This window comes from Zeus faber (assembly GCF_960531495.2).
Source record: "Zeus faber genome assembly, chromosome: 4".
Taxonomy (NCBI): Eukaryota; Metazoa; Chordata; class Actinopteri; order Zeiformes; family Zeidae; genus Zeus; species Zeus faber.
In genome coordinates this window covers 29,123,856-29,135,707 of record NC_137191.1, presented here as the reverse complement: position 1 = coordinate 29,135,707, position 11,852 = coordinate 29,123,856, and the positions used below count along the sequence as shown (strand labels likewise).

At 42.8% G+C, this 11,852-nt stretch overlaps 1 protein-coding gene across 1 annotated transcript in view; it reads left to right on the top strand.

The window, feature by feature from the left end:
• The window catches only part of LOC307228681 (voltage-dependent calcium channel gamma-4 subunit-like), a gene marked incomplete at both ends in the record, with an annotated part of 14,196 nt that extends 3,092 nt beyond the window's left edge, over positions 1-11,104 (top strand). Inside the window, 3 exons of the mRNA XM_079998436.1 lie at positions 7,574-7,657; positions 9,376-9,516; positions 10,539-11,104. Of these exons, the coding sequence (XP_079854562.1) occupies positions 7,574-7,657; positions 9,376-9,516; positions 10,539-11,104 (791 nt within the window). The remainder of the gene's footprint in view (positions 1-7,573; positions 7,658-9,375; positions 9,517-10,538) is intronic.
• Between the last annotated feature and the right edge of the window lie 748 nt (positions 11,105-11,852).

Below are 11,852 nucleotides of genomic sequence, written 5' to 3'. Positions count from 1 at the left end.
CATTTATGACTCTCTCTCTCTCTCTCTCTTTCTTTCGCGCTCTCACTCAAACACAGTTTCCCACTGCTGGCCCACAGCTGTGAATATTACATTCGACTGGATTAGATGAGATTAAATAACAGATCTAACATTGTTGTATCTGAGGGACCGTCAAGGGAGAAGAATTAAAGATAGACTCTCAGCCAGTGTCATTGTGTCGCAAGATCAAAATCGCAAGGCCGCACTAACATAGAACATGTTTCACTCTGAAAGGTTCGTCATTTTTTTGAGATTCTGTTCTCGACGAGTCACTCAGTGAAAAGAGTCGTTCGATAATAGGCCACGTTCACACTGCACGTCTTAGTTCTCAATTCGGATTTGTTGCTCAGATCCGATTTTTTTTTTTGTTTAGCTGTTCACATTATTTTTGAAATGTGGCAACTATCAGATTCCAGTGTGAGCTGGTCACGGTCCTGAAGGTTCTGCATGCACGGAAGTAACAAAGACACACGCAGCGCGCTAACTCTCTCTGCTTGCTGGTCCCAAAGTCAGAGGCAGAATTCCCAGTTTATTCTCCTTCTTGAATAGAAGGCTCACAAGAATCCTTTCATTCGGTCAAAATTATTCATTTTTGGTGGAATTTAAAAAGTGAATCAGTCACATTCAATATCAATTATGTTTTTCCTTGGGCTTCCTCGAATTTAATCCTGAGCGATTATTTTCCGTTTGTGAGTCGACTCGCTCGCCCATGAGATTGTTTGCCATGAACGAATTGTTCACAAGTCTCGCTTCGCCATTAGTAGTCCAAAGTGGCTAACAGGATGGTGGTGTAGTCAGCCTGCGACTGTTCAGAACGGCAGTCGTGACGTGTGAACTGTCAAAACGCACAGCGAACGGAGTGGTGGGGCGACAGGCTTTTAAAAGGGCAACGATGCCAAGTCTTGTTTCCTGAAACGTTTGAGCTAAGACGGAACAAGGGCTGCCACTTAACGCCAAACACCCAACTGCACATCTGATCTCCAAAGCCAACGGAGTGGAAATGTTTTTTTTATCAAACAGACGCTCCGGTCGACGAGGAACAGACGATCACCTGTTGATCTGCACTTAGCCGCCGTCACATGGGAATGTGGGGCCTGGTTGCTTTATTATTTTTTGTGGGGTGGGGGGTTGCTGATCACCTCAACTTTTCTGAATGGGAAAGGTTGGTTTTATGGTACAGTATGTGTGTGTGTGTGTGTCTGGATGGCTACGTTTTCTGTGTGTTGTTAAATGCATGTGTCTTCATTAAAAGTTGTGCTTCTGTGTGTGTATATATCTGTGCAACAGCTGGTATTTGAGGGATGTTTGTATGTCTGTGTGTGTCTGTGGGTGTGTGTCCTTACATGTCTGGTTCTGTGTGTGTTTTGGTCTGTGAGTGTGTGTGAGTGTGTGTGCGTGCGTGTGTGTGTGTGTGTGTGTGTGTGTGTGTGTGTGTGTGTGTGTGTGTGTGTGTGTGTGTGTGTATGTATTTGTTTGTGTGTGCTTGTCTATGTATGAGAAAATGCATTTGTGTGTGTATGTATATGTGTGCATATTTCTGTGCATGTGTGTGTGTGTGTGTGTGTGTGTGTGTGTGTGTGTGTGTGTGTGTGTGTGTGTGTGTGTGTGTGTGTGTGTGTGTGTGCTAGCCAGTCTGGTGAATGCATCAGTTAGATGTCAAAGAAGTCTTCAGAGAATGGCAGTTAGAAATGGGATTCTAGGTGGCTGGGAGGAGGTTGCCATGGCGAAGCTATGCTGACTAAGAAAAGATGGACTCTCATACACCCACACACACACACACGCACGCGCACGCACGCACGCACACACACACACACACACACACACACACACACACACACACACACACACACACGCACGCACGCACGCACGCACGCACGCACGCACGCACGCACGCACGCACGCACACGCACACGCACACGCACACACACACACACACATACACACACTGCTTGATTGCCCCATTGGAACTCCTAATTTCAGATGGATCTGAACGAGCTCTAGCAGCTGGACACTGCTGAAGTCATAAATGTATTAAAATATCAAATTTTCAATGATTTATCCATCTAAGCTTTCACAGAGATGACAATTTTGAACAACCAAAGTGAATAGAGGTTAATTTGAGTCGAGAAAACAACGCTCTGGATCCTAAGTCAGTGTCAAGCACACGCACACACACACACACACACACACCCACACCCACACCCACGCCCACACACACACACACACACACACACACACACACACACACACACACACACACACACACACACAGTGTGTCTAACTCTTAGGTCCAGCATGCAAACATTTTGGATGCAATGTTGTTTTGCAAGAACGTTCCACTTTGTCTCTTTTGTGTGCGACTGTGAAGCATGTCCTTAAGTTTTTACTTATTATCTATATATTTTCTAGTATTAGCTTATTATCTATAATATAGATAATAAGTTAATACAGTATTCAGAGGTTCAAACTCAAGATGGATTGAAAAGGTGATAAGTTGTGAACCGGGAACTGGAAAACCACCCTTTCTGATGTACAATCGCACAATGAGATATGTCATCTCAATATGCAGTTAGAAAATATGATTTATTATAGAATTTCCTATTTTATTCTTTTGTGAAGGTGGGAGGTAAAATTTTAATTATTTTGAACTTAAAACATTAAGAATGTAGAATTACTTGTTTGGTAGTCAATGGTTTGCCTTTAACAGGCCAACTTCAAAATGAAAAGGGCATACACATACTTAATGACATGGAATGTTATATAATAAATGTTTTATATAAATATATATAAATGTTATAAAAATATATAAATGTTATATATAAATTCTTCATTAGACTCATAGGTCAGAAGCGATGAAGAAGCAATGCATATGCAAACAACCCTTTTTTTGGACTATTATTTGTTGTTTTATAATTATTATTATTATTTTTTTATTATTTAAATTTATATTAATAAATATAAGTATAAGTATATAAGTATAAGTAATATAAGTATACTGTACTGTACAGTAGTTCTGTCTCGGTTTGAAGTGCCTCTCAGAACCGTAATGAGCATCAGAGCGGCTTTTTAGTGCCGAGGAACCAAACATCATACTAAAGCATGTTCTTTAAATCCCTCAGTGTTGGAAATACCCAATAAGCAAAAATCAAAGCAAATGAGAAATCGTTCTCCATTCCCCCCCACCTCTCTATTTCTGTCTCTAGATCTCTTTCTCAGCTTCTTCTCTCCCTCCCTCGCTGTCTCCATCATTAATCTGATTGACTTATCACACGGTTGTTCATTATTCATGAACCTCCTTCCCTTTCTCTATCCTTTGCCTCTTCTCTTTGTTTGAGATGCATTCTCTCAGTCTTTCCTTTGATTTTTAAGCTCTTCTCTTCTATTCGCTTTCTCCGCCTGGACCCACACACCGTCTCTCCAATGTTTGAGACATTCAACAGTGTTAGATTTTGATTTCTACTGAGATAGAATCCATAAATGGTTTGGGTTCTGACACCTTTACCCTTAAATATATTTTTGTTTGTCTGATGTGTTCTCTTAATTTTTTGGTTTCATATAACTTTGTTAGTTTGGGACCTGGGGAACTGACAAAAAAAAATTGTTCAAGAAACTGTGAGGTAGTGTGTGATTAGGACCCTGAGTTTACTTCATTAAAGTGTAAATCCATTACATTATTTGGTAAAACATATTATATTTGGTAAAATCATATTTGACACCTTTTTTCACATTTTATTCTCATTTTTTTAACAAAAGCCATTCTGTGTATTTGCTTATCCCCGTTGTTCTCTATACGCCGTTTCCATTGTTGGTGGCAGGGTCCACCTTTCCCGCCAAGAATGAAAGTTTAAATCAGACCAAAGTGCAGTTATACAGTATTAATATTATTAGAATTATTCATATCCTCCGTTGATATTCTCTGAAGTCGTCTATCGCTTCTGTGTAATCAGCGGGGAATCCACCCTTTCTTCACGAGAACAATGCACACACCCTCTTTTCAGCTCACACACCACCCCAGTGGAATTGCTTTTATCACTGCCACACTTTGTGGACTGCACTCTCTTTCGGTTTCATCCTGATCTCCACATCAACACGGGTCCCCGAGCAGTGGCAGCCACAGTGAGACATGGAGGAGGTCGTTCTCAATATATATATATATATATATATATATAATATATATATATATATATAAAATGATCACCAGATGATCAAAGGCCCAATATTGGTCAGGCAAGTGAAACTAGATCAACAGGTTGAGGGAAACCCCAGCTGGAGGCAGTTTATTCAGTGTTGGGGATGGCTATCAGATTGTTGGAAAAACCACATCAGTTTAGTCACTTTCGTTTCTATGTGCAGCATAGTTAGTGGGTCAAAGTGTGTGTCACAAGATCAGCTGACTGAGTGATAAAAACTATGAGAATAAGAATGGATATATCTGGATACATGCTTCCAGGTCCGAACAATGTCTGACACCTGCGATTATATTTTTAAAACATTGAGCTACTTTTCATTTTTTTTAATAAGAACTGATAGAAATTCATGAAGACATAGATTGAGTTGTAATTGACTGAAGATACTATGCAAAATTTGAAGTAATGAAAGATACAAGATGATGGTGATGATGGGTGAGAAAAGAGATGGTAAAGGTATGATGTCGGTGAATTGGTGCTTCAGCATGGTGATAGGTGGAATGATGGCTGGCGAGCTTAATGAAGGATGGAACACCAGGAGCCTTGACGATGAGGAAAAGAATCTGAAGGGCGTCAGGCCTCAGCTGTGTCTGTGAATCCTCATCGTAGTTCCCAAGGGATGGAAAAAGGGGGAGAGAGACCCTTAGATCAAGAGATGTGGAGACTGGGGAGGGGGCGGGTTGCGAAAGCTAAGACAACCGAATGAGGGGATCTGATGGGTATATGTATGTATGTGTGGCAGTTCCACCTGCCACACACCACCCAAGTTGAGTTTTCAGGGCCCTCGGACACAGAGACACAAGCAGAGATGTTATGTTGCAAACACACAAGTTTATTGTAGACAGTGGCAAGATGTCACAAGCCGGGAGCAGATGGACACATTTCATGGCAGAGGCTCTCCTTCTGCATGTTGGGATGGGTGATTTCCCTGTTGCTCATTGATTAAATAGGCTTGTTGATTCCTCTGACGAGCAACAGGCTTACAGGTATGTCTGATCCCCAGCCCAATTACCTACAGTATACCAAGAAAGGTGTGGCTGTTTAAACCACACCACCCCCACACAACATACCCCCAAAACCAAACTGAGGCCAGGGAAAATCACTGGCCAAAGCCTACACCCACCTTCCCACCAGAAAAAAAATTGCCTGGACTCTGAAACAGGGAATATAGGAGTGATGAGCTTGAATTCTGCCATTGAATAGAAGAGCAGAGCCCAACAGGTGGATGCAGTGGAGGTTGAGGGAGCGCAGCAACCTAGCAAAGCAGCAAAGCAGGTAGAGCATGACGGACTTGCTGCTTAAATAGGCTGGCCCATAAGGACATGGAAGCGTGTGGTGTCGTCAAGTTGTCTGACAGAACTAGCTCTGCAAGCGACGCATCATTTGTATTTGTTCCAGGCTTCTGCACCCGAAAGGCCACGGCCTGCTCATCTGTCCATGGTCCTATGGGTTCGATGCCATCTGTGGTTCAACCCTGCATTTTTTAGGTTTATATGCAGTGGCTATAAAACACTTAAATAGTATGAGTAAACTTAAAGTAAAACTGACTCTTTCCACACAGTTCATTTATTACATGAATAAAATAAACAGGACAGCTACAGATGGTAATATTTTCACAATATCTGCTTGTGGCTATTAGCGCCAGTGTTTGTGAATTGGCCGTTTTTTGTAATGAGGCCAGTCGTATAGAAAGGGGCCAATTTTGCACCAAATGTATACATAATATCTAATTTAAATATGCGCAAATAGCACCCGTGCACCAAGATGCTATTTGCGTGGCAATTTCGTTAGCGGTACATTTCACCCACTGCGGCTGCTTTGGGAGTTAGATGCTTGCTTTTGCTGTATACGTTTAGCGGCGCAAAATCCGCCAATCCTTTTGTGAATTTGCCCCTCAAAGTCAAATTTTCAAACTTTTAAATATTCATAGTGCGCCAATGTTTTATTCTCTCAAAAGTTGGGGTAAGATTTCTCTCCCCAGCAGAGACTGGGTCTTTGAATAGAGGTTGCCTGGGGGCTGCGTCTCCTCAGAACCTCCTTGCAGAACGGTCCTCACATGGATTCCAGTGTGCTCAGTGGCGGAAAAACAGGCCAGTTCAAAATGAGTTGAGACGCTCCTTGTCTAAAGGAAAAAAAACTCTCATTATTTTCCATTCTTTAACTCCCACTGTTAAGCGGTGGCACCCCACAGAAATGGCAGAATGGAATGGATGGTTGCAGGCACGTGCAAAGGCAGGGTGGAGGGTGACCAAACACCTGCCCCTTTGCCCTTGATACCCCATGGGCCCCATGGTGCCCTTTTTATCAGGCGTGTTTTTTTTTGTTTTTTTAGCATGAATGGGCATCGAGGTAGCAGATTGTCTGGGCAAGACACGCAAGACATGAACTGGAGCTGTGCCTATCTTTAAATTTGGAGCACCTGCCCCTTAATGTATCTGCACAGGCATGGATGGCTGTACAGTGGTACCTCGACTTACGACTGCATCTACTTACGACTAATCCAAGATACGAGTAGCAATAGTCGGGAAAATTTGTATCGACTTGCGACCGACTGCTCCAAGATACGACTGTGGAAATTTGCAGTTGGCGCGTCAGCGGCCAGTCAGCGGCCAGTCAGCGGTCAGTCAGCGGTCAGTCAGCGGTCAGTCAGCAGTCAGTCAGCAGTCAGTCAGCAGTCAGTCAATGGGCGACCTACATGGTGTGTGCACGTAGTTCGTGGCTTACCGATATTTTTTCCTATTTACTGTGTTTGTGCTGTGTATTTTGTTTATTTTCACCCTTCATGATGAGTCCTAAGAAGAAGGATGATGGGAAAAAGAAAAAGGCAATGACTCCCATTGAAACTGAGGAGGAAATCATAGAAAAATATGAGCGTGGTGAATATGGGAAAAATTGCGTCAACATACGACTGTTTTAGCATACGACCGTTCTTATAGAACGAATTACAGTCGTAAGTCAAGGTACCACTGTTCGACCAATATCATTAGGATTCAGTATATATCCATAACATGTGCACATATGATGTTAAATTTTATGATAGTATTATAGGATTGTGGATGGTTTAGTTGGAAGTACTGTATAAGAGAGACTGTATCAGGTTGTCTACTCCCACGCCAACTTTCCCACCGGTTTTGGTTGTCATTTGCTGACATACAGTCCATGGATTTACTTCAGAAAGCCTGCAGCAAATTTAGAATGAACAACAGAGGTAGAGAGAAGGCTCTTCAAGCCCTTTAAAATGTCTCACATGTAAAAATGTACATTTGAGACAAATCTCAGATCCCTAAAATTGACTCATCAGTAGCCTTGAAGACATTGTGGTCATCAGCAAACAGTGAACCTTGCTGCTTTTGCTGTGCTTGTCACAGGTATCAACAAAGGAAGCTGCTTCCGGATCAACCATTTCCCGGAGGACAACGATTATGACACCGACAGCTCTGAGTACATCTTACGTAAGTCCCTACTCCCTCCTCATCTTCAAACCGTTTCCATATTTTAATCTTTTCTCATTATCCTCGGCATCAATGGAGTTACCACACGGGTACTTAACCCCCCCCCCCAACACACACACACTCACACACACACACACACACACACACATACACACACACACACACACACACACACACGCTTAAAATCTGGTATCTGTAATTGAGAGAAAAACTGGGTAGCATCCTACTTTGAATAGTGGCAGGTTAAAAAAGGACTTTTCGATATTAAAAGATAGTGTGACACTTTTACTTTCTTGCCACCTCTTGGGGTTGGGATGGAAGGTACAGAGTCACATGTTCAAGTTCCCTACAGAGGTCTTTTTATTCAACAGAAGTTGTTCAACAAAACAGTGAAACTCTGAGGCCTTTCCAGGCTCCAAACCTCCGGGCTGTCGAGAGTGTGTGTGTGTGGGGGGGGGGGGGCAGCTTCACTACAAGAGAGCGCAAACCACATCAAACAGGCTTTAAATAACTTCTGTTAATTATGCTCACCTCTTGCAGCTCCTTGAATGAGCCACACCTGGCTGACGCCTTAACCACAACCCCCTGCCACAGACAGATTTGTTATTTCTTCAACCCAGGTCTTCTTGAAATGTTCATTTACATTGTTTAGAACTATTCATGGCTCAACCTTGCTGAACACAGTACTGTTGAGACACTGACCTATAGCTTTTCACCGTGCGTAGATACAGTCCAAAGGGGAAAAAATGTAATCTACTCTTCATCCTACTTTCTAGTTGTCCTTATGGAATGGTTCCAACCTGTGCATTTTGTCAGATTTTCAGGGTTTTATTACGTAACTCTTTTTGCGCCCCTTCCTGCTGGCAACCTACTGTACCCAACGTTACGCTTTGGATTTACGCCACTGTCAATTGGGAAGCATGAGCATCTTCTCCTCCTTTGGGCTGCTTCTGTTCTGCGCATTTATAAGCATTTTAATCAAGCCTAGGTTGAAAAATAGCAAAACTATCCTTTAACATTGAGTGGTGGGATTTAAAATTGTCAAACTTATGTGGGGGAATTGCATCATTAATATTGCTTTCTTCCATGAAGAATCTGATCATTTTATTTGGGTTAACATCAGTTGACACATGGCAGCTAGACTTGATCTTCATCATCAGTTCCAATCAACTTCAAATGAGATGACGATGCTCTGGACTGCGCTCACCAAGTTAGCCCACACAAGTCTGCCGAGACTACGATATCGTAGTTGTTCTGTAAAAACATGATTCTTGCTCAAAATAGCATATGACTGAATATTATTGCTGTTATTGATATTGTTATTGTTATGCAGTCACACAAATGATACACTGTAGTTATTTTTTTTTATCTCGGTGACACTGTGTTGTGGTGTACAGTGATCATTCAAACAGTCTTCTCTATGATACCTCCTGATAGCTGTACAGGATTATAGGTCCATAAAAAATTACTCAACATCAATTGGTCCTGCTTTTGTTAAATGGAAATAGTAAAAAAAAACGCACACACGCACGTACGCACGCACACACACACAAATATATACATACACATACATACAATCATTATCATATTACCGTTAACGTATCCAAGGGCTTTTCAGGCATGCAAAGTTTGATGTAATGTAATGTTGGCTCGTTAGCTTTTTTTCCATCTCACCTTCAGATGCTTCTGCCTTTTGCTTTTTTTCTTGGTGGGAGCAGGTATAGTGCGGGCATCGAGCCTCTTCCCCATCCTCAGCACTGTCCTGCTCATGTTGGGAGGTCTGTGTGTTGGAGCTGGGCGGCTCTACAGCGGCAAGAACAACATCCTGCTTAGCGCCGGCATCCTGTTTGTGGCCGCAGGTGAGACAAGATTGACTGTAAGTAAATAACTGTACTGTAAGATCCAGAGATCAAAGCAGTAAACTGTAAAGGCAAACAGCATGGGAGCACATCCCACACGAATGGCCCACTCCTTACCTCATCAAAGTGTCTATGTGTCATTTTCTACCACTAGAGGGAGCACTAGTCTATCAAAACCTGATCAAAACACGTGAGAGGTCTGTCTTGTGGTAGCTAACTATTATTTATTAGAGTATTAGAGTTAATTAACCCTTTGTTTGTCTGACATGCTTTTATACAAAGAACAGAGCTCGTTTATTCTGCATGCTTTGGGGAGCTCCGTTTTTGGAGAACTTTTGGCAATGTCGCCTTACTACTTTGACAGGAAATAGCGCTTGTAGAGATAGATTGAGCCAATAGAAAGATCAAGCTTTTTAAAAACAGAAAAGATACTATAATTTGGTAGAACCTTATTTCTCCGAAATACACCGGAATGACTGTTAATGGAGAGACCGAAATGTTTGCTTGACCAAAACATTAAAATATTCCCGCACCTATATCAAAAATGTATCCTCATCCCTAAACATAAAATTAATAAAGTCGATTTTCTCAGCTTTGGCACCTTTAACTGTAGGTTTGCATAAACTCTACTAAAGAATATTGGATATCAAACGGAGGCCATAATAGTTACTATTCTATTACAAACATCAGAATATCTTGACTAAGTATGATCCATAACAAACACATCATCACATTAAACTAGACACAATCTTTGGTGTTTTGCAGAAGCTTTTTGTGTAGCTACTCAATTAACGGTAAATGAGGTAAAGTGAGGTTTGGGTAGACGGGTATCTACTGTACAACAAACTATTTGACTGTAATCTCAGTGAAAGCAACTGAAGAAGGCAAAAGGCGACTATATTAGTTACCTCCAGTCGGAAACCATTATAGGAAAAAGTTGTTTTATGAGACTATATGACAGAGATGCCACATTAGACCAAAATCAATGACTGCACCTTTAACCGTTTTTTCCCCTTCCCTAGGACTGAGTAACATCATCGGTATCATTGTCTACATCTCCAGCAATGCCGGCGACCCCAGCGACAAGAAGGATGAGGACAAGAAGAACCAGTACAACTATGGCTGGTCCTTCTACTTCGGGGCACTCTCCTTCATCGTGGCCGAGTCAGTGGGTGTGCTCGCCGTCAACATCTACATCGAGAAGAACAAGGAGACGCGCTTCCAGGCCCGCAGTGACTTCATCAAGACCACCTCCTCCTCCTCACCATACTCCCGCATGCCGAGCTACCGCTACCGCCAGAGACGCTCTCGCTCTAGCTCCAGGTCCACCGACCCGTCCCGCGAGCCTTCCCCGGTGGGGATGAAGGCGAGCGTAGGAGGCGGAGCAGGAGGTGGAGGTATGGCAATGGGGATGGGGTTGCCCATGGGGGATATATCCATGTACACCCTCAGCAGGGACCCCATGAAGGCCGGGATTAGCACGGCAGGGCCCTACAGCCCTGAAAGGGACTCTGGGTTCTTGCAAGTCCACAACTGTTTCCAGAAGGATGTGAAGGACGGGGGCAACAGGAGGACGACGCCGGTCTGAGAACCAACGAGGTTCACGGTTCGCGCTGGACGATGGAACTCAACAAATTTCAAACGCTCAGGCAAGCGATTGTGTCGCGCAACAGGAGTGTTGATGAGCGTTGATGGACTTTGAGGACACACTTCAGAGTGGCTTCATTGGACATTATCTTGCATTGTGCTGTCGATGGCTACATTCAGATCGCAGGGTTTGGATGCTTGATTCTGGCTTTTGTTTAGTTCTTTTCACACGGACCCGATCTTTTGTGTCTAAACCCTTCGTTCTAATCTTTGACCTGTTAGCAACAGGTTAAGGATTTTTTTTTTCAAGCGTGTAAAAATCCCGTCTCACAACTTGGGAATGATTCAACCACTTTCCTACGAAGAACACACATCAATTCAGAAAATCTCATTAGATGAATGAAATCCAATCAAGCTGACAAAATCCCACAGGGGGGTGTTTTGGTAGGAATGGGTGACAAGTTGATAGATATCCAGTCACATCGCTGTGCAAATGACATCATGTAGAGATGGACGGTACTACTATTCTGCCGTGGTTTTAAAATCCGACGTGGGCCACATATGGGTAAATAAGTCTAATTCAGGTCACTTCAAACTACAGTCTGAATGAAGCCAACAGGCACCAGTTCAAGCAGAACATTTCATTACGCTTCTTAGTGTTTTCATTCGACTAAATGGACGCAGCCCCTTAGTAGCAATATCTGAAGAGACGAGGGAGCCGCCAGCCCCTGATGGTTTTACACACTGAA